Consider the following 22,993-nt stretch of genomic DNA (forward strand, 5'->3'; position numbering starts at 1 on the left):
CACCTTCAGCTGGAGGTGAGGTCATGGTGGTGATGGCACTGCAGCTTTACAGGGATGTCCCTAGAAGTCCAAGAGTCCTTAGGTCAAAGTAAACTCCCTAGTGTGTGGACGGGTGTGAAACCATCAGAAATCTGTTTGGCAAGCTCCACCAGAAGCATAGCATGCATTAGAGGGTGTTTGTAAAAGTTGAGTTTTCTCCACAAAAATTCTGTTTTGTCAGATTTTTTTTTATTATTTTTTATTTTTTTTGGCCATCTTGTGAGAGAATTCCCAGCTTCTTGCAAGTAAGCATATTTTTCAACCTTTGCATTCCTTTATGTATAAGGCATGGATAACGCCCGGTGTTTATTTCCTGGGAATTCAGTGCATATCTTCAGGTTTGGTCTCTTCTTTTAGGAAAATGTAACACTCTGCATTTTTGGCTGCTGAGCGGACCGCAATAGCAAAGCCAAGGGGCTCTGCTCGTAGCTGCTAGCCACAGCTAGCTGGGTGTGGTTCGCAATGGTTTAAATGCTTATATGATGCCAGCAGAGGGTGAAGTGAGGCAGGGGGGAAATGAAACGCGTTTGTTTGCTTTCGTCTCTGCAGAACTGCTCTGTACTCTGCAGTGCAGAGTTCTCTCCTCAAGGAAATATTTGGAAGTGACATTGTCGTGGTGAGAAGGGAGAGGGGGATCCTTGCTTTTTTGTTGCTGTTGTTCAGAAGGTTTAAAATGCTTGCGACAGTCCTCCAGCATTTGCTTGTGCCTCTGTGTGAACTTCCTGATCTGTGGAAGCAGTGAGCTCCAACAGGAAAAGGCCAACTCAAAAACAGCCAAACACATGGCTTCTCAACACACCTGTGCAGGGCGTCACCACATCCCAGCACAGTGCTCCTCTGCCAGAAATAGAATGTAGCAGGCAAACCAAGCTTCCTCAGTGCTACTGGCCGTAGATCTGATGTACCAAGCTGTGTCTGGCTGTGGTGCTCACCTGGTTTTCCATCAGGATTTTCTGGTCTTCGTTTTCTGGGGTTGCCCTTAGCACTGCTGAAGTTCATCTAGTAATGCAGCCTGATGGGTTTAAGCAACTTGAATACACAGCAAAGATGAATACACTCAACTGAATGGCTTGTATTTCAACTAATGTTCCCTATTAAAGAGACAGACTAAAGCAAGGACTGGGCATGTTGCTCTGCTATGAATATCTCATAGCAGCCATACCCTGGTCTGCTCCCTCCTCTCCCTTTGTCAGTAGGCTGTGTTTGCACCAGTATGCTGTGCTTTCTGCTCCCAGGTGGTGAAAGGGGACACCAGAAAGTTACAGTTTCTTTTTGGAAAGCCTCCATATCTTATCAGATCTGACACTGCAACATTTCAGCCAAGTTCCTTTTTCATAACTTTATTTTACTATTGCACTGTCCCTCGTTGAAATTTGATGGTTTGCCGTAGTTCCTGGGTCCCTAGTGCTTAAAGTTAATGCCGTGAAACAGCGTGGAGGTAGAAAGCAGAGACCCTCTCTATTCCATTATTTTATTTATTGATTTATTTATTTTATTTAGTGTTCTTACTCCTTGTGAAATCTCCAAATTCGGAACTGCCCATGACTCTAAAAGTGACACTGTATACTCTGGGGCACTGTTGCATTGCTAAAAATGGAAACTTGATGCTGCTTCTTGTGGGGTGAAATGGCTGAGAGAGGTGGTGTCTTTACCCCAACCGCCTCATGATGCTGAGTGCTGGGTGCAGAACACTGTATAAGATCTCTGAAAATGCAGCCACTTGCCGCTCTTCTATGTAAATTCCAGATTACGGGCCAGATTCACTGTTGACATAAGCAGATGCAAATCTAATGAAGTCACTGCAGTTACTTCTACTTGTGCCAGAGGTGAATTTGTCCCTATTTTTGGAACACGGCTAGTTTTGTGCTGCGGCACTGACGCTGTATTAAGTCAAAATCATTTCTGTTATGGTGTGGTGCCGCTGGCTGGCATGGTACTCCGTGTCAAACATCTGTTGAGCAGTGGTGTTGCTCTGCTTTCTGATGGGATGTATCGTGCTGTCATGCCATGCCTGAAGGCATCCAATAGGAATTGCTGCAGGATCTGAAATAATGAGGAATGTGCACTAATTGAATACCTGAGTGTTTCAGCATCCTATGGGGAACAACACTGTACATGTCAGAGCATCTACAATCCTCTTGCAATCCCTTCAGGCGCTTGGGTGACGTTCAGTGCACTCCCACCCCAACACATGGCATTGGTGTAGTTAATGGACTGTGATTCTCTGTTTTGGCCTAGTGCTGGTTTAAGTGGATGTTGTCCACAAAAACATACACGAGTATGAGAAAAGCTTTCTTCTACTCCCAGTATTCCAGGCTTTTGTTGGTCTGCACTAACTGCAGGGGGATGGGGAACCAGAGTGGGTTCGGGAGCCCCAGCCGTGGTCTCCTCTGTCTGTTGTCTAGGAAGAGAACCTGAGGGAATGGCATGGAGCTATGTCAGGAGAGGGGCAGCTGGGGGTTAGGAACAGGTTCTGCACCAGAGGGTGGTGGGCATGGCACAGGCTGCCCAGTACAGCAGGCATGACCCCAAGTGCTGGAGTTCAAAGTGTCAGGGCAATGATCTCAGTCATATGTGGTTCTTTTTTTTTTCTTTTTTCTTTTTTTTTTGTGGTCCCATGTGGAGCCTGGAGTTGGACTCAGTAATCCTGTGGGTCCCTTCCAGCTCAGGATATTCAATGATTCTATGATTTTATGTGGCACTGCAGGGCCTTTGCATTCAGCACTGCCATCCTCACTATTGGGGTTGTAGGAAGTGAGGGAAGGGGGTTTCAGAGAGCCATATAGCCCAGGTTTACCCTGGATGGATAACAGTTGGCACTGGGTTTTCCTCAAATAAACCATTCAGAAGACTGGTTTATTTTCAGAAGATGTGGCATATATTCAGAAGTTGCGGCATAGCAAAGTGTGCGTTGTTTGCATGTCAGCTGTGTATATGAACTTCTTACTGGCTGCATAGGTAGACAAAGGGACTCCATTAATTTAGTCAGATACAAAAAATGCAACTGCTATCAGGGACACATTATCAGAGTTCTACTAAAGGAGTACATACCTAGCTTAAGACCTCTATACCCCAAACTTTAAAATAATAATAATAATAATAATGATAATGATGATGATGATGATGATAAATTCAATGTACCCACAGGAAATTAGATCTCTTTTCAAATTACTGCAGCTGAATGTTTTAGAGAAATACTTTCTATAAACAGGGAATCCTACCGGGGTCAGGCGGAGCTATTTTAACCTCAAGCATTCATCTCACTGTTCTGGCAGAGGAGACGTGTGTCTGTTTGTGCGTATCTACAGAGAGAGAGAGCGAGTATACATTTAGAATTTTTGAGGTTTGGGCACTATTAAGTATAGGTGAACTTCAAAGCAATTGGTTATTGTTGTTAATGAAAAAGAAATTTGAAATAATTCAATTTAAAGGGAAGAAAACAAGAACAAACAAGCTCAGTCGTGCCCAGACTTATAACCTGGGGTAACGCTACCGATGCAGACACTGACTCATTTCCATGTGAGGAATGGGATCGAAAGCCTTCAACAGTGGCACTGCAGCGGGGCAGCTCATGGGCAAAAATGTACATGCAGAGGTAGGCCATGATTAGGTTTGGTTCTATTCGCTCTGGTCCTACTGCAATTTGGGGTTTTTGTGGTTTTCAGGTTAAGCAGTGCAATGAATTGATTAAAATATGGAACTGTAGAATTGTTTGCATTGGAAGGGACCATTAAAGGTCATCTAGTCCAACTCCCCTGCAGTGAACAGGGAGCATATATATAAAATAAAACTGAAAAAATTGGTGGACCAAAGGTGGGAAGAGATTCTTCAGGGAGCTGGAAACACATCCTATTTGCCGACTTCTACAGGACAGGATCCTTCCTCCTTTTTCCTGGATGAATTTCCAGGCAGCTCTACCAACAGAACGGGAAGCAAAGGTGGGCCATGCAGGTAACTCTCGGCTGGGGGACTCTCCCCGCACCCGAAGGAAAAGTTGCCGTTAGTAAATAAGATGCCGACGGTGGTGTAGCTGTTAGCCAGCTACCCGCGCACACGCGTCAATTACCGCCGCTCGGCTGGGGGACACACGCAGGTGCCTCCGGCCGCTCTGCGCGCCCGTGGGGAGGGAGGGGGGGCTGGGGGCGCGGCCTCCTCCCCCCCCGCCCCCGCGGCCGCTCCGCCGCCACCTCCGCCGGGCGCCCCGCGCCGCCGCCGCCGCCGCGCTATAAGTGCGGGCGCGGGACGCGGCGGCCGCCGAAGATGCTCTGGCAGTCGGCGCTGCGCGGGGCCCCGCCGCGGCCGCCCCGCGCGGAGGAGGAGGAAGAGGAGGAGGAGGGGGAAGAAGGCGGTGGCGGCGCGGGGCGACCGCGGCTGCGGCCATGAGCTGCTCGGACGTGGCCATGCAGCAGCCCGGCCCGGCGGCGTGCGGGGTGCCCCGCTACATGGGTCCGCCCGCGAGGGGCTGCCCGCAGGTGAGGCGCGGGGATGTGGCGGGGCGGGTGATGGGGGTGTCGCGGCGCCCCCCCCCCCGCTTGGCGGACTGCACGGCGCATCGCTGCCTGCCCGGGGCGGAGACCTCTTCTCGATGCGCCGTGCAGCCCCCGGCGCGCTTTGGAGATACGGGGAGCTGGTGAGGGTGCCCCAGAGCAGCGGAGCCTGGTAAGACTTTAGAATCAATCTGAAAGCCATCCCCAGTCGTATATCTAGGGCGCGGGACTGGCTTGCTCGGCGAGGGGAGAAAGTTGCTTCCCGCCTCCGTCTCCGCCGTGCGCTCCGCAGCCGCGCACTGAGCTGAGCGTGCGGCCGCCGCGGGGATGGGACCGCGCCGCTCCCAGCGCACAGCCCGGCTCTCCTGCGGGATGGCTGCAGAGGGTTGCAGCTGAATTTGGTGATCGGATGTATTTGGAAGGGAAAAAGAATAAAGAAAAAAAAAAAAGTGAGTCAGGAAATTCTTATCAGGCTGACAGCATTTTTAGACTATGCAGTGCGTGGGTGAAGTGGGACTAATATTGACTTGGCCCTAATGTAGTCATCTGAGAATACATTTTTTGGTTGTTGCTGCATTCCATAAGGTTTTATCATTATTATCCATGAAGATTGTTTTCTCCGTACATGGGAAGTGACCCCTAATATCAACTTGCCTGGGAGACAAAAATATGGGCTAAACCATTAAAATTCCAATCGCTTGTTATTGTTTTTTCTTTATCGTTGAGAGGAAGAATTTTTTGCAGAATGGCACTGAAGCGGATTTTGCCAGGTTGCTCACGTTATTCTCTGTAAACATGGGCTCTGGAAAGCTTACAAGTTTAGTCTGTTGCAGCGTGCCTGTGCTATTATTTCTTCTCTAACCTAAGTCACAGCTTGCAGAACCCTCACCTAGTTCAGTGGTTTTTAGCTGTGAACTTTGAGTGTCTGGAGCTCCTGTTAGTAGCCTGCTCGACTTGGAGGGAAAATAAATAACCTCAAATGATTAGGCTCCTTGATTAAGACACCTAGAAGTAGAAAAGTGTGATTGGAACTTCGAGCCTGGGTGGACTTTTTGGCACTTGGCTCTGCAGGCGCTTGGCTGTGTTTCTCTTCCAGTTTTTGCAGCACCTCATACGCGAAAATCTCTTGAGCACCCATTAGCAGCTGTGTCGCACTCCCATGCAGTTGCTCTTTATTTTTAAACAGAATCAAGAAGTTTCTGATTCTGTAAGCAAGCTGTAAGCAGCACCACATCAGAAACGTCCCAGAAGCACCCTAATGAAAGCCAAAGTTTCTTGAAATTTCATTTTAAATAAACTGAGTTCCTGTGGCTTGTGCTATTTACGAAATGTGAAGGTAGATATGCAAGGCAAGAAACACAGCTCTGTTGAGCCAATGCAGCTTATGAGCCATGGCCAGTACAATCTATCCGATTTCCACCAAAGAGCAGTCTAGAACTCGCTAACTCGCTATCCCACGCATTATTGACAGTTTGTATTAGTTAATCCTGCTTGTGCCAATTTTGCTGGAACATTTGGAGCTGGAGGATCTTCACAAACCGGTCAAGTGTCAGGCTGGAAAACCAAGCTGTTAGTACCGAACTGAGCACTGTGCCCTCTGCCTCCAGCAGCCACAGTCTGTAGGGTTGTTCATGGGTTTTCTCTTAATCCAGTGCTTTTTAAAAACTAAGAAGTAGTAAAGACGGGATGGACTCCCCATCTCTCTGCAGTCTTGGTTGAATGATTGCTTGGGTAATGCATTACATTCTGTGAGTCTCTGTTTCTTCCAAATTGTCCTGTCAAGAACGTTTAATCAAGTGGTAAAGAGCTTAAGAAAGAGGGAAGAAGAGTCTGTTGCCAGTTTTTTTTTTTCTCCTTCCACATGTGTTCAACATGTAAGACACTCCTGTGTTCTTCGTAGGGATGATGACCGTTTTAAAGAATGTTCTTCTTTGCTGGAATCAAAACTGTGGTTTAAAAATAACAATGAGGGAAGATGTATTAGGGGGGCATCTTTAAAAATAAATCCCTGCACTGGAGCTGACAGAGCAGAGCTCACCCTTAAAATATACAAGGACTCCATTGGGGCATTTTCCAGTGCCCTCATACTACTCTGTTTTCTTTCAATAGACAATGAAGGAATCTGTGTCCCTTGACTCTCCTGTTAATTTCAGTGAGCTGGAGGTGTGTTGCTCTAATTAAAGCTCATGCATTTTAATAGGTCCTTGTAATGCATCTGTCGCAAACACAGTGGGTGATGCCAGCTTTCCATGTCGCTTTTGTATCCCTTGAAGATCAAAGCAAGCTCCTTAGCAGTGGAATTGTCATTGCAGATAGACAGGTTTGAGCTCTCCTCCACCTCCTTCTCTTTCTGTAGGTTGCACACTGCGCATGTGGGTATGGAGAAATGTCTCTGGCAAGCAGCTGACAGTGTCATTGCTCTGTACTGAGCAGGGTTCGAACCGTCACCTCCTTTTTGTATGTAGCAGATCTTGGGTTGCTCTAAACGATGGATCTATATGCACCCAGATTGTGTTTTACTTTGTTTTTCTCTTTAGAGGATGCTCCATCACACCTTCTTAAAAGATACTCCACTCCAAAGGTACTCCAACATTTCTCTGCTGTAGTTGTCACTCTACCGAATCAGCGCAGATCTGATTTTGCATTGCACAGAGATGTGGAGTATGTGTATCATCCACTTTATCCATTTTGCAGCCGAGAAAGGACATGCTAGCAACTTAATTTAGATGAGACTTTTTCTTTTAAAATGCTCAGTGGACTGAAGCCTGAATTCCTATTGAATGTTAATGGGAGTGAAGGCTTAGCACCTGAAATCAATGAGACTGCTGAAGTCCAGGATGTCTGCTGGAGAGAAATGAGAGTATGTATATGTAGGTGCTTATGTGGTACAACAAGGAACTAATGAAAACGGGCCATGACCCTATTCCTACAGATAAAATGGGGTTTCTATGTACCTTCGATAAAATACAGAGTGCATGTGTGATGGTGTTACAATAAGAACACATCCTTGTGTGTAGTACAGAGCCATGCTTGCCAGAATGTAAAGCTCTTTGGCATGGTGAAATTAAAACTCCTCTCACAGTTCTGAAACTGCAGTAGTAAGCCTTGGATTGCTTATATCTTGGGTGAGGAATGGGTGTAACAGAGCTGCTCATTCGAAGAGACTGGAAACACCTAATTGGCGAAGAATTCTGATTTATTGGTGCACAAGGAACGCAGTGACAGCTTGCCATGTCCTGTCGTCTAGGGACAGTGAGCTGCAGAGCTCAGGCTAAGGTAGGATTCACCCTGGCTCACTCATAGTTGAGCTTAAGACCTTTTAAATGGGAAGTTACAGTAAATGGTAGTTTTGGAACATCTCCATGGTATGTGACTGTGGAGAGCTAAGCCAAACAGTATCCTTGCTACATCAGTCTTGCATAAAGAGCGGTGATATGCTCAAGACAGACTTTCTTCTGGCATTGTTGTAGACAGACTTTTTCCAGATAAGGTCTTGTCTCCGTTTGCAAATTAGGTCACTAACTCAACTCTTCCTTCCAGACTAACAATGCTGCAGACAAGGACAAGTCATGCTTGGTGTTGTGTCAGCTGGCTGTAGCTAAACCCTTGCTTGCACAATGTAACTCAGTTTTCTGGAAAAAGTTCTTAGCATCACGTGTTTGCAGCTTGGAGGATTGACTTATAACACTGATGCTGGGTGTGCGTGGCAGTCCACAGCACCTGATACAGCAAATAGCAGGGCGGAGGGTAGCTTCGTGTTTTGTTTTTATAGCTCAGCTCCTTCCTCAAGACTTGCTCTGAAGTTTGATGAGTGCCCTGCTACTGACTTCACTACAGAATGAAGGGCTTCAAAGGCTGCTTTCAGAATTACACGTAGTAAAGCTGGGATTAAGTCCTCTGGGGGGTAGGAAGAGGTTGTTTTTTTTTTTTTTTTCAGGGAAGAAGTTTGTTGTTCTTGTTGTTTTAACCTCATGAGAGAGAACCTGCTAGCATCAACAATTTGGCTTTCTGTACTGATTATTCTGATCTGGACCAAACTCCATTTGGTCTTCCTATAAATACATACAAATGGAACTCTAGGGTTTAATGCACAGTTCTGTTCAGAGGTACCCCAAAAGATGTATAAATTCAGACTTCTTCCACCGCTTCCCTCTATCAGCTGAATATTGTGAGGCCTTCAGGCTCTGCTGTTGCAAATCCCATCTCTCACCTGGAAGAAAAGAGTGTGGCTTTGCTATCTGCTTGCTCGTTTGCAAGGGCAATAGTTAGCATTTCCTATTTTCAAGGCATGCATCAAATGCTGCTTTCAGGCTTAGCATTCCAATCCATGATTACTTGAAACTGTCTTCTTGAATACTTTCTGTGTTATCAATAAGAGCTCCACAAATGGAGGACTGTCTGTGATTTGCCTAGGGTTTGTTACTGAAATTCCTTCTCAGAAGCTCATGTCGAATGACAGCCTTTTTCTCAGGATAGGGTCATATAGTATTTCCTCGGTGTAGTGGTTCTTTATTTTTGGTTCCTGTTCTTTCTATCATAATGGAAAATCTGTAACAGGTGGCCACAGGCACACCAGACTTTCATGCTTGGGAGCATAAAGGACCATATGCTGCACGATGGCATGTATGGAGAGAATAAGTTGTAGGAACAGGCAACCAGCTTATACATAATATAAGAGCCAGTCAGAATTTTTTGATTCAAACTCAGCTTAACTAAAACTTTTTCCAGTCTCAACCGTGCTTGGTAGTTTTTAGAGCATGCTGCCCACTGGCTGCTTTCAGCTGGAAGTGAATTTTTTTTTTCAGTTTATGAAAAGGAATGTTCTGACATTTTTACCAGACACCCCGGCTGAGATCCGGGACCCTTGAAGTTAACTGGACTTTTGCCATTGGCTTTCATGTGGCCGGGGCTTCACTGCGTGAGAGCAGTTTCCCCTGGTTCTGCGTAGGGTATGTTAGAAAATAAGGGGAATCAGCAAGACAGAGATTTTGTGGGAGATTTTGATCCACATGCTTTCCTAATGTAAAAGATCCAAGCGGTTCGTTCTTCTTCTAAAGGCTGCGTGATGCTCATATGGCATAAACCTTCTCCATTATTTCCATATTGCTGATTAGCTGTGGACCTTTAGCTCCTGTTTGTTAGACCACTTGCAGTAAGAACTTGAATTCTCTCTGGAATAAGTCTGTTTGTGAATGTACAAAACATGAAAAATAATATTGGTTTAAGCTGAATGCAGCCCACGCTGTACAGTATCATTTACTCGCAGATCGGACCATTCATCTCTCAGCCACAAACTCATGTCTGTTATTGAATGTGGTATCAGATGCCACAGACACTGAATTTCCCATTTCTCTACCTATTTTCCAGAATGCTAAGCTGACTTTAAATTCTATACTCCATGTCTTGGCCAAATTGAGATTTTCTGTTTGTTATGTTTTCTTTTTCAGAGGCTGCTTGATCTCAGTCTCTGGCCTTTAAGGAAGAAGGAGATATAATTTATAAATATATAAAAATATTACAGATAGGAACGTAGGCAAGGCAGATGCAGTGTTTGGTCAGCACATACATTTTATAGAGACCTTACAGGTACTGTTGACTGCTTAAATATATGCCAGAACTCTTTGTATGAAAGAAATATAAGGGAAACCAGGCTAGCCCAGCTTGGTTATTAGAAACCTAACATGCAGTCTTTGGCTTTTTTCTCCTTTGGTTTAATTTTTTTTCTCTCATCTGAGTGGTACAAATTCATTTAGTTGATGGTCTTACCTACTTTTCCACTCATTCAAATGCAGCTGGGGATGCAAAGAAAAGATTACTGTTATGGTCAGAAAAAGTGACTCAGAATTTACGTATACACAGAGATGTAATTATAAGGGAGTCAGGGAGAGAAAAAACTTTTATTTTTATTAAAGGATGTACAGTGTAAAAGGTATATATCTGCTGCATACAAGGAAAATCTGCTGTATCTCTCTGTAGTTTCTTATTTAAAGGACTCTGCAATTACAAGCAAACAAACAAACAAACAAAAAATAAGAATAAATAAAAATAAAAATAAAAAATAAAAAAAAATAAATATATTCCTGATAATTTTTACCCGAAATACAAACTAAGTAGATCTGTATCTGATCACAGGGTTGATTCGGTATTGAAGCATCTTTTAATTAGGAGATCTCTCCACAAAATGTAACTTTTCACTGTAAACGTCTTAGGTCTGTACACAGCCCTTTGTAGTTGTCCGTCAGTACTGCTATCTTTTTTTTACATTAAAAATAGAGGACTCAGATTCAGTGTTTTCAAAAACAGCAAGTACTTGGAATGTCTTGTAATGACTACCCATGGACTGGAGGGGAGGGAAGAGAGTTGAAATGGAAAATAGATTCTTAGGCTGTAGAAAGAGGAACATTCCTGCACAGAGAAGCGGCTCTGGAGATAAGTTTTAATTTCCTGAGCTCCAGTCTCTATATGGGAACACTGAAAGACTTCCTTCCTGATAACTAAGTCAAGCCAGGGGCTATATTAAATGATGTGTTTCTGTATATAATTGTGTGCTTGTGTATGTATTTGTGTACTTGCAGTATAGATACAAATAGTGTACCTATAATGGTAGAAACCAACTTTAAAAGTATGTTACATGTATTCAGAGTCTAGCAGACATACTGTATCTGAGATGTTATAATATATCAGTATCTATTTAGATATTCCCAAACACTTCTTAAGAGGATCTGAGTTGTAGTGAACCTTTAAACATTTTCAAGCCACCGAGATAGGTGTGTTATAGATTTCTAATGCATTCTTCTCCTGTACATATGATACTGTAATAACTGTTTCTGTCTTGCTGAGGTCTCATCCTTTGTGATTACTTAGACAAAACCATAAAGGTCACTGTGAGTGATATGTGAGCGATTCAGGAGCAAATGTTACACTTGTAATTTGGTTGGTTAGGAGATACACAAAACACCAAGAAAAGTACAGGTCACTTCAAATTCTACATTTATAAAAGTGAATCTAATAGCTTCAGGCTATCTTTCATTCTAGCAATTAGTTTCTAGTAAAACTTTATTATTTTGTTCTTTTTTTTTTAGTTGCTGTTTATTTGTTTTGTTTGTTTTTTAACATCTTGTGATAAAGGTGTATGTCCTTATCTAAGCAGAGCCACAGTACTACTTATTTGTGAGGCAGAGAGTTATTTGAATTTCAGGCCCTTTGCCTAGATCTCCCAGACTGTAAAAAAAATAAAAGTAATAAAAAAAAATTGGTTACGTCCCTCAGTGCAGTTTGCAAAACAGCTTTAGAATTAACGTATAGTGTATTACTGTTGCATGTGTTCCAGTTAATCTACCATAATGTCAGATACATCGCTTAATTGCTGTGAGCCTGTAGTATTGTAGGGTTTAGTTCCACTTGCAAGTAGATCTTTCTTACAATTAATTGGTTTTAATAACCACTTGGTTATTAAAGTACTAATAAGAATTATCTCCCGAATTTCTAATTTGTGTTACAAAGGGATAATTTTGATCAGCTTATGTGATTTTAGGAAGCACTGAATGTACGTACGTTGATAGTATACAAGACTGGAGAATGACTTACAATTATTTCTAGGTCTGACAAACGTATTTATTGTATAACTGAAACTTTATAGACTGCGTAGTTGTTTAACTTGCTCTATAGAACAACTCTGGAAAAAGAGAAAAAAGCCATAAAGTTAAAGGGATTCTGATGGCACTAAACTGTTGCCAAGCAAACCATAAAAGATAAGTTAAACTGTAAGACTATAGAAAAGCAATGAAATACTTCTGCATATGTGCCGTAGTTGTTTTTGGGTTCCTGAAGCTGCTTGTGTGTAAAGTCAGCTGTGGAAATGGCTAGCTGGCTAAAAGCTATGATTCCTGCAGCACAACTGTTGTGGGGAGTTTTTTTTCTGTGAAAACAGTTGTAAAGTGGAACATCTGAAAAATATGTTCCATGCAAAATGGATCTTCACACACATTTATTTTGACATTTAGGTTTGATTTGAGAGAAAGAGAGAGGATTCTGAAATAGCTGTTCACAGATGGCTTGCGCTAGCTTGATTTTTTTAAAATGCTTCTCCATGTTTTTAGTTTGGAGGGATTTTTTTTTTTTCATGTGTTTGCAGACTTGTCAATCCCCCTCTTCCTTCAGATCATATGTTTAAATTTTTTATTGCTTGAATTTTTCTCCTTTCCTCCAGAAACTTGTGTTAAAACAAGCAAACTGAAAAAGAAATCTCCAACCAAAAATTCTCAACACCTGAAAAGGTACTTTCTCATGATGAAAACCAACGAGCCAAAAAACCCACACACTTTCCTGGCCTTAAGTAACAATTTTTGTGTTTCGTGGACTTCTGATATGCAGAGGAAGACTTTTAATGGATCATGAAGTTCACCCACTGTTCCTGTCTTCTCACCCAGGAGAGTGCAGCTGGCAAAGCTGGGTGGATATTCAGGTAGAAGGGTGAAACATAGAGGTTGTGTAAGTGGCCACCCGTTCGCAGGGCTGGAGACAACCTCTGCAGCCCTTTCTGATGAAAATATCCTTTCCAGGTGGGAGACAGCAGTGAATTGTTAGAGTCTGCCTGTTTTCTTTTGAAGGTATTGCGTGAAAGCCATTGCTGTTAAATTGCTTGTGGCTGTGAAATGTGTCTGAGGAGCAGGTCCATCTGTGTGTGAGGAATTAAGATTCTAAGTAAGTGCCGCTGGTAATCTCTTCTTTGTAAAATGTTGGTGTAAAATATCCCTGTAGCCCAACTGCAATGAACTGAAATTAATATTCAATGCATCCAGTTATTTTTTCTTTAAGGAAACCAGATGTTGAGCTTGTACTGAATGCATTTGGTGATACATCTCTTGTTTGTTTTGTTTTTAATCCCAGAAGAAATTAGCTGCATACAACAAGATGCAGGAGTCTCTGGAAGTGACACTTCCCAGCAAGCAAGAAGAGGATGAGAAGGATCAGCCAGCTGAGATGGAGTACCTGAACTCTCGCTGCGTCCTTTTCACCTACTTCCAGGGAGATATTGGTTCAGTAGTGGATGAACACTTCTCAAGAGCCTTGAGCCAAGCCAGTAGCTTCAATCCAGAAACTGCCCTTACCAAGAGCAAGGCAGGGCTAAGTCCTTTGTGGAGAGGTAAGAGGAGCAAGAACTTGGGCTATATCATAGTAATGGACACTACATTGCAGCTGAAATTTTGCCCCCCTGTGCATGTTTAAAATTCCTCACAAAAAATGAAAGAAATGAGGAGCTGCTTGCAATTGAGTGATCTGGTGCATTAAAGGGGAAAGAGATTTCAAAGGCTTGGGAGAAGCAGGAGTCTACCACTCTTCCCATAGCTCATGGTTCCACAAAGGCCTGGAAGGAGCCCAGAAGAGCTGATGTGGCTTCACAAATGTTTGCTGCAAGATTTGAAGCTTATTTTTAAGCTCTAGGTGTGAAACTTGGCTTGCAAGCCAAGCTGTTTGGGATTCTGGCCTTGGAAGTGAGGAGACCCATGCAATGTACTTGGGTGACTTTGCCAGGTGATTAAGATTCATCTGCGGCTGCTTTCTGGATAGGGAGGAGCCAGCACAGGCTGGAAAAGGCTTGGGTGAAGCTCTGGCCCATGTGGCTGTAGCCTGCCCCCAGTAGAGCTTGTAGGAGAGATATGGACTTTGCTACTGACCTCCTGCCAATCAAATGGGGCTGACAGTACTCCGCTTCCTAGCAGGAAGTAGAAACGTAGTCAGTGTTGTGAGGCATTTGAACAGCACTGTAATGTTCATGCTTCATAAAGAATATAAGCATTATCAGTGTAATATTGAACAGATATTGCCAGATGAGCTAAGTAGATCTTATCTATAAGATTTTAAAGGTGGTGGCTGGAGAAAGATAGCCATTAAGACACTACTCCCACTGTGTTGCATGTGTCAGTCTGTGCAGTTTTTCAGATACACAACTGCATGAATTCTGATCTCTTTACATGGACTGGCAAAAGGATTGTAAACTAAGAATAGTGAGTAATAACTTTGCATCAAGCTGAGTGAGAGATTCCTGGGGGATCCTTGTAGGAGTGGTGGTGTTCCTAATCAGTGATGCTGAGGTGAGAGTACTTTAATGAAAGTCACATATAATAAAGAGCGGATTTCTGGAAACCACTGTGAAGAGAAAAATAGCACAGAAGGACTTGCTTTCCAGAAGGATAATGACAAATCCAAGGAAGTTTAAGAAAAGGTCAGCACAAGTGGCTAGGGAGCTAGAGGAATTTATGGCTTGAGACAAGACCATTAATGTTAATGGGAAATTTTCCGTTGACTTGACTGAGAGTAAAACTGAATCTATGCTTACCAAAAAGGAGACTGGAACATTTATAAATGACCCTGACATACTGTAAGTGTTTTAGAGATGTGATCAAGGCAGTCACTAGAGATCCATGCCTACAGCAGACCTTCTCTACTGGATGTTGAGACATACCTCGAGGTAGGGGTTGTGTTCTTCTCTTTGGCCTCAGGCACAGCCTCTTTTGCTCAGACCGTCTCAGTTGTACACGACTCCACAGAGGTCTCTACAGGGGTCAAAATGACCTGGCAACACAGTTCTTCATACATGCTGACTCCTTCGCCAAGGTGCCCCATGCTATTGGATCATGGAGGTCTGCATGTCTGGAAAGTGTTCCAAGGATAAAATAAGAAAATATGCCCTCTGTCATCATTGCACCTGCTGAAGCAGTGTGAAAATACCTAGGGAGGTTTCTGGGCAGGGCTGCTTGCTTCTGCATTGAACACTTTAGGGAAGATCACCATGTTTGCTTCTCCAAAGAAGAGATTTGGCAAGGGCTTTATTGGACCCAGACAAGCTTCTGAAACATGACAGTTTGAAAAAGTGGGGAAAAAATGATGCTAATGTTTTGGTCTTTTTGTGGCTGAAATTGCCATTGTCATGTCTCATAGAGGCCAAGCATTTGGCATGATAATATTTGTAAATGTAATTGCCTGAGCTCACTACTTCAGAGGAAAGAACAACCTTCAAGCACAGGGGAAATGTATGGTAGTTGTGGGTTGTGGTTCAAGACAGAGATGGTTCTTGATGATGTTGTACACAATGTTTAGTAGCATCCTCTTTGAGCATTCAGGTTGGATGAAGTTTTCTTGCAAATTCATATAACGTGAATCGCCATTGTACCCCTAGTGGTATGAGTTCACCTTGGCCAAAGAGATTGTTCTCTGCAGTTATGCTCATTGGTGTCCCATCAGTGGGTGAACCATGACAACTTCTGACAGCAGCTACAGCTTTGTGAAATGGACGCGGGTGTGACAAATTGAGATGATCAAATGTGTTTGCTGTGGCTTAGATCTGTTGCGTGATTGGTGAAGTCAAGCTCATATGCAACCTGGGATGAATTCGTACTGGCTAATTCAGTGTTTTTAAGTGTACTCTCCTGATATTAAAATTATTCTGCAGATAGTCTGTGGTTTTCTGCCCTTTTTTGAAGTAAGGTGGTTTGGATTTAGGGTTTTTCCATTCTGATAACAGCCGAATAGTTTTCAGAAACTCTCCATGGGAGTGATTAATTTTCCAGAATACTGAAGATACATTTTCAAGTTGTTTCCCTCTTAAGCAGTGAGGAAAATAATAGACTAGGTATGAAGAAGCTTATTTTTGCCTTTTTTTTTTTTTTGCTTTTTTTTGTTTTTTAACAACCCTAGTGCCAACATTAAACCCTGTGCACTCTGTGTCTCAGCCTAATCCCTTGTAATAAAGAACAGTTTATAAATGGTGAACAATACCGGTATTTCAGAGGGGTGCTGAAGCTTCTGTTATATGCTTGAAGCTCTCTCCAGTCTTCTGGTATGAATCACAATAGGAATATAATGATAAAAAAAGATGCAATCTTTTTAAGAAAGCCATATTGCAGTTTGCTAGATATGCTTGCAGCCTCGAAGAGGGTTTGGCACAAAGATAAATTCTTTACAATTTTCCATAGTGCATTTGTGAAGATATTTTCAATACCAGAAGTTAATCAGGCTCAATAAACTCCCTAAATCCTGGCCAATTGATGTGTGGAAAAAAAAAAAGAGTCTGTTAAAGGATTTTAAAATAGATACATAAGTGTTCTAGTTATGCAGTCAGAAAACACTTTTACAGTTTTTGTTTCCAAAATATTTTATGTAAGCAAAGTTTAGAGGCAGGAGTGTTTGAAGAATCTGTTCATTCTCGATGTCTTCTTCCAAATCTTATTCCAGTTGCTTGTTAAACTAAGCAAAACAAAAAGTCATTTAGAAAAAAATATGATGAATATTTTTGTAAATGCTATATGAGGGATAGAGAACTCCTCACCTTGTCAAATATTACACTTCCCTGGCTTTATTTCTTCATAAGCTATTTTTATGACTTTGTTCTTTCATCAGAGGTAAAGTCCTGTATTTTTATGTTTCCATCTTTGACAAAAAAAAAAAAAAAGAAACAACCCAAGCTATTTGAGCTGTGACATATTGCATGAAGCAGTACTTTCAAACATGAGTTGGCAAGAGCGATGTGTGAGTGGAGATGCCAGTACTTTCCTACACATCAAAAACACTAACCGCTCCTTCAGAAGAGGAATTTTTAGAATGTGATTTCATAATGTAGAGTTATTGGAATCCACTTAAATATAAGTTGAGCCCTAGCTCTAAGAAGCAGCAAGCCTTTTATTTCTGACAAAGACTTCTTTCAGTTACATAGGTGATGTTGTTTGCCTGACCCTATTGGATTCAGGCAACATGGTGTATTCTATAAAAGGATAACATGAGGTGCATTTAATTGATACTACACCATTAAAGCATGCCATGAATTTGAAGAGAACTGGTATTCTTCCAATAGCCAAATGTCTCATCCTGCAGTGTGAGCTGATTCTGTCCTCAAAAGCATTTAGAATCACAGCAGCTGCCTTTCTAAATGATATGTTCTGATCTGGTCAGGAGTTAACATCTCCTCGTATTTTCTGTGTCAAGACCCTGAGAGAGCTGTGACCCTTCAGCCTGGAGAAGAGAAGTCTCCTCAAGGATGTCTTATATGTGTGTAAAAATGTGGTGTGAGGAAATGAAGATGAGGGAGTCAAGCTTTCCTCAGCAGTGTTTGTTGACAGGACAAAATGCAATAGAACTTGAATTAGAAAACAAGAAATTCCATCTGAACACAGGAAAATGCTTTGTTTGTTTGTTTGTTTACTGTGAGGGTGATCAATCACTGGATGATGTTGCCCAGAGAGGGTGTGGAGTTTGGTTCTTAGCCAAAATCTGATTGAATATCATCCTGGACAATCTGCACTGGGTGAACCTGCTTGCATAGGATTGGACTAGAGGATCTCAAGAGGTTCTCTCCAACTTCAACCATCCTGTGATTCTGTAATTACTGAGGAAGCTTGGGTTCAGCATTATAAATCTGAGAGTAGAAAATTGAGGGGGTTTTGTCATTAAATTGTTTTTTCAGCTTCAGTCATACTTCATTTCTCTCCTCTCTTCCAGAAAACTCGACAATATCAAGCCAAAGGAGCAGTTTCCCAACTTCATTTTGGACCAGCTCTTATCAGCCTCCCCCACCACCATGCTTAAGTGGAGTACACCCCGATTTCCCCATTACTGCACCAGGCACCTTCCCAACACCAGATCCCAGCAGCTGGCCAGGACACAGCCTTCATCAGACTCCCCCACCTCCTCCCCCTACTGCAACTGAATCTTGGCATTATCCTTTAGCATCTCAGGTGAGCCCTTCGTATGCACACATGCATGACGTGTACATGCATCGCCATCACCCTCATCCACACATGCACCATCACCATCCCAGCTCGCACCGTGACCCCCGCTACGGGTCTCTGCTGATGCCTTCAGTACGCACAGCCAGGATTCCTGCTCCCCAGTGTGACGTGACTAAGACAGATCCTTCTGCTGTCACCAGCGCTACCTCAGCATGGGCTGGAGCCTTTCATGGAACAGTGGACATTGTGCCAAGTTTTGGGTTCGATGCAGGTAAGATCATTCAGTTGTGTCTGTGGCTTGTTTTAGAAGGAAGAATTTGAGAAAAGCAGTAGAGTCCCTCCAGCTGAAATAGGGTTTTTTTTCTCAAAGCCTTTTCCAAATACATTTCCAGATGGGAATCCCTCCTGAAATTGCTGTCAGGGCAGACAAGCTGTGAAGCATCCAGCTCTCACTGCCTTTTGCTGGAAGGCCTCTGTCACTCTTGGTCCCATTCAAGCCAAATAAGTTGTAGCATGATGCACTCTTTTTTCTGCTTTAAATCTTGTGGGAAATAATTAATTTCACTTCTATGTGGAAGCATCCAGCTTGTTTAGCTAGTTAGTGTGTCCATTCACCAAAATATAGCTCCAAGGAGGACTGAACTAATAACTTCTCTGTACATGAGGATTGCATCTTACTGATCTAAATTGAAACAGACCAGCATTTCCTTCCTGCGTGTATCCAGGTGTCACACAGAGTGGAGATGGTGGTTAAAGCTGTGCTCACCATCACACTAAACTTCATCCTGTAGGCTCTAGGCAGAGGTCTCCAAATTAGATTTATTCTAGCCCTATCCATGGGAAGCCTCTGTAAACTACATCTGCTGCATCGCAGCCAAGTTTTGATTTGAAGGCTCTCGCCTCAGTATTAGGAGCAGTCTGGCAACCCTCACTGTTTGTAGTCACTTGGCATCAGCTGATAGGTGACTTATTTCCAGCATCTCCTTCCACACTCATGTACATTGTTATGGTCTCTTTTTTTTCCTTGGCACTTTTCTGACCAGAAGAAATCCTTACATAGTACCACTTAAACACCTTTTATTACTTTATTAAGGAAATACTGGGTTTGCATCTCTCTTCTCCTTAAGGTGTCTGTTTCTGTCTTCTTGAAGCTGTCCTCTTGATTTCTCTAGCTGACCAATTTAGTGTATGAGAAGAGCTTCCTTGCTCTGATTAGTTTGTAGGAGAACAAAGAATTGGTGGTGGGGAAAAAAATGTGCTGCTGCTTAAATATAAAATATTAGCAGCCATATCCCGATTATTGCTAAGTGAACCTACTAAAAACCTCTCTTCCCCTAAATACCATAGCACTTGCTCCTTCAAGAGTTTAAGAAAAAGAGCAATAGGATTCTTTGTACTAGACAATTTTAGATTTATTAATAACATTTCCAGCCATGCAGATGATACAAGAGGTATTGCATTTTATGCTTATAGGTATAAGATGCTAATCTGACAAGACTGTGATAGTAAGTTCTGTCTTTCTGACAAATTCCATCATGGAAGTTGCTTTCTCTGAAGCAGGGGCAAATTGCGGTTGCCACTGATAGAGGGGACCAGCCCGCTGGTCTGAAAGTAGCCCCAGTGGTTCACCTCCAGAACTCTAGACATTGACTTACCTTTTGGAGAATGGAACAGGGACTGCATCAAGGACTCTTAGTCAAGAAGAACCACTTCCTGAATCTCACCTAGGCTGTGAGTTATTCTAGCGCTGGGCAAGTCGGCTTGCTTACTGCTTTTTTGTTCTTCTAATAAATCCTCTTTCTTGAAGAGTGCAGTAGCTCAAAATAGCCTGTGGGTCCTAGCACTGTCTTACAGGGCTAATATAGCCTTTGCCTGGTGCTGCATGCTCCTCATGAAAATCCCTGTGGAAGGGCACAGCTGGATGCTAATTTCCTCAGGACCCTGATTTGGCAGTTATTACCAATATCTTGCATGTCTTATAGTTGTCTGTTCAGGGTGGGAGAATTGGGGAAGGCATGGACAGTCAGTTTCTGGCACATGCTTATTGTGTAAGTCCATGTATTCCTGTGGGAGAAATAAAAGAGGAAAAATGATGTGTGACTGTTTTGTAGAAACAGAGGATCTCAGCAGAGATCTTTTCTTGTCCCCTTTCCTCTCCAAGGTAGGGTTTTTAATGCACAAGTCTCCTCATCACACACAATCTTATTACATGTATCTCTGCTGAGGGCTGGCAATCTCAGCAAAGTAGCTGAAAACTGGAGGGCCTGGAAGAACATACTCTCTTCTTGGAAGAGGTTTCCCCTAAGTAAGATCATAGAGGCAGGAAAACATCAGTTCTGGAATACTTTGCCTGCAACTCTCTAGAGAATAAAAGACATCAGCCCCTGGAACTATCAGTGTGTTGGATTCCATAAGCTTCAGGTGACTTAAAGGAGAAAACAACAACAACAACAAAAACAAAAAACCTCACTTGAAAAAAGCTAACACACATAGAGGGTGCTTTTCCTGGCCCTTCAGATGTATGTATGCAAATGATTCTTTTTTCTTGCCCTCTTACAGCGAGTCACATTAATTATGTTACTGTCACATGGGATTATAGAAACATTTGCAAAACTCTTCATGCTGAATTAAATGGAGTGATATCTTTGGGATCAGAGCAGGCTGGATGTAATCTTACCCTTATCCAGCTACTTTGTTGCATCTCTGCCAGGCAAAGCCAAATATACCATCTCCTGAATGGATGATGCTGGATCCCTGAAGAGGTTAAGAGGGGTTCCCTTTTCATACTAGATGTCATTTGGGAATTTGTTTCAGAGCAGATTGTATGGGGCATCAGCATCTCACTGTTTGCAGGGCTAATAAAGTATTGATCTGTCATGCACATCTGTTTGAACTTACATGGTCCTGTTTTAGAGGGATGAGCAGGGATTTAAGTACCCAATTCCCATTAAATGTGGCTTAATCCTCACACTCTATGTTGCAAATTAACCCTTTTAGGAGCTCCTGTGTTGGCACAAGTGGGACTGAAGAAAACACTAGCCTTAATCAAATGAATTGCAACCTGTTATGCTTGTGGCTCCTGGTATACCATGCCTTTCCAAAGCTCAAGTGCTCAAAATAAGGACCAGTTTTGTATCAAGCACTAAGCACAACCTGCTTATAGACTAAGCCTTGCTCCTCTGTCTTCCCAATGCCAAGCAAAGCAAAGTCAGCCTCTAACATGCTGATTGCAGCGTACGGCACATGTAGATAGAGTATTACTGCCTCTAGAATCCTTGTGTTCACATTAAGGGTGCGCTGACTAAGTTGGGCATGTAAAACCAGGGAAAATTTCTGCCTTGTTGCCTCTACAGCCATCACTGCTTGCCTGTGTGCCCTCAGGAGCAGAGCAGCCAGCACAGATATTCTTCAGGTATCGGTCAGATCCAGCTGTGCTGTCCTGTGGGGATTAGAGTGCCCTGCTGTTGTTGGAGCCTGCTAGAAGGAAATCTTGCCATGCTGTTGGACAGATGTGCTGGACAAGGCTTTCTGTAACCCCAGCACACTCAAAGCAGGGCAAGATTTTGGCCTATCTGAGAGCTGCAATTCTGTTTTCCAATTGAGTTGCACATCTGTCCCTAAATGCAGGTGAACTAATTGGTGTCCTCTAGTCTGGCTAACCATGCAAAGTCTGCTTTGGAAATTTCTGTAGGTCATTGTGTCATGCTGAACACAGAATTGGGGTCATCAGCCTGCTGCCTTCTATAGAGTTGTCTCTGCTCATACACACTACGAGTTTGTCACCATTCATCAGGTTTGTTTCGGTGTTCTCACACAGCCTGTGTTCTGCATGTGTGGCAGGCAGTTAGCTGCAGCATTAGCCTCTCAGATATGGGGAGTTTTGCTGGTGTGAAATTACTGGCTTATGCAGCACAAGCTAAGATATCTTTGAGGAGGAGAAAACATTTATTCTAGCAGCAAGTTGCAAGCTAAAGCTCTTGCTTAGCTAGTAGGGCTGCACTTGGATGACATATTAGAGATGCACTTAGACTTACTTGCCATAAAGAAGATGGGAATATAATGAGGAAAAGGCATGGAAAGTGTTCCACATTCAGATCTGTAGCTAAGGCAACTTTATTTTTTGGTTTGTTTTCCATGGCTGTTTGGACTTAATGGCTATACCTTAAACCTCTCAGTTGCAGTTGTTTCTGTTTGCTGCAAAGATATTTAACTAGGAAGATGCCTGGTCAGCCATTATCCCCCTTCTACTGGTCTTTTCCATCAGCTAAACATCCTCTTAAACAGATGTGTGTGTAATTTGGTTTTGTTTTTTAACCAGTATGAACCATATGATCTCTCTCTTCTCAGCTTTCTCGGTCTTCAGGGGCCTTTTTTGGGCTGGTGGACTTAAATGACTCCCTTACACTCCAAAAAGTTTCTACTGACTCCCTTTTTTTTTTTTCCCTTGCTTTAAAAAAGAAAAAGTAAATAGAAGTGAAAAAATATAACAAAATTCTCATCACAAAATTTGAGACAGCTTTGAAGGAGACTAACAGCAGCTTATTATGTCTCTGTCTGTTAATGATATTGCCAGAAAAACTCCTAACTCATAAGCAAAACCAAATAATCCTCATTTAGTAAAGTCTCTGAATGTGGCTTGCCTTAGTGCAGAGGTGTCTCAGTTTTTTTCAGTCCGAAGAAATAGATGCAAGTGCATGTTAAATGGAGCAGAAAGCCACAGTGGGTTTGGCTATGTGATCAGAT

The 22,993-nt window shown here is 42.8% G+C and overlaps 1 protein-coding gene across 11 annotated transcripts in view; it reads left to right on the forward strand.

Moving 5' to 3' along the window:
- The first annotated feature begins 4,292 nt into the window (after positions 1 to 4,292).
- Positions 4,293 to 22,993, forward strand: part of VGLL3 (vestigial like family member 3) — a 95,621-nt gene continuing 76,920 nt past the window's right edge. For 3 of the 11 annotated variants that reach the window (XM_040653284.2, XM_046902102.1, XM_416671.8), the window contains exons 1-3: positions 4,293 to 4,511; positions 13,416 to 13,671; positions 18,021 to 18,521. In XM_040653284.2, coding sequence (XP_040509218.1) covers positions 4,419 to 4,511; positions 13,416 to 13,671; positions 18,021 to 18,521 — 850 coding nt within the window. In that variant the 5' untranslated portion in view covers positions 4,293 to 4,418. Of the gene's footprint in view, positions 13,230 to 13,415; positions 13,672 to 18,020; positions 18,522 to 19,723; positions 19,982 to 22,993 lie in introns of all 11 variants that reach the window. The other 8 variants (XM_040653276.2, XM_046902108.1, XR_005841967.2 and 5 more) reach the window with 7 other exon arrangements.

The sequence above is a fragment of the Gallus gallus genome, chromosome 1 (genome assembly GCF_016699485.2).
Source record: "Gallus gallus isolate bGalGal1 chromosome 1, bGalGal1.mat.broiler.GRCg7b, whole genome shotgun sequence".
In the NCBI taxonomy this organism is placed as follows: Eukaryota; Metazoa; Chordata; class Aves; order Galliformes; family Phasianidae; genus Gallus; species Gallus gallus.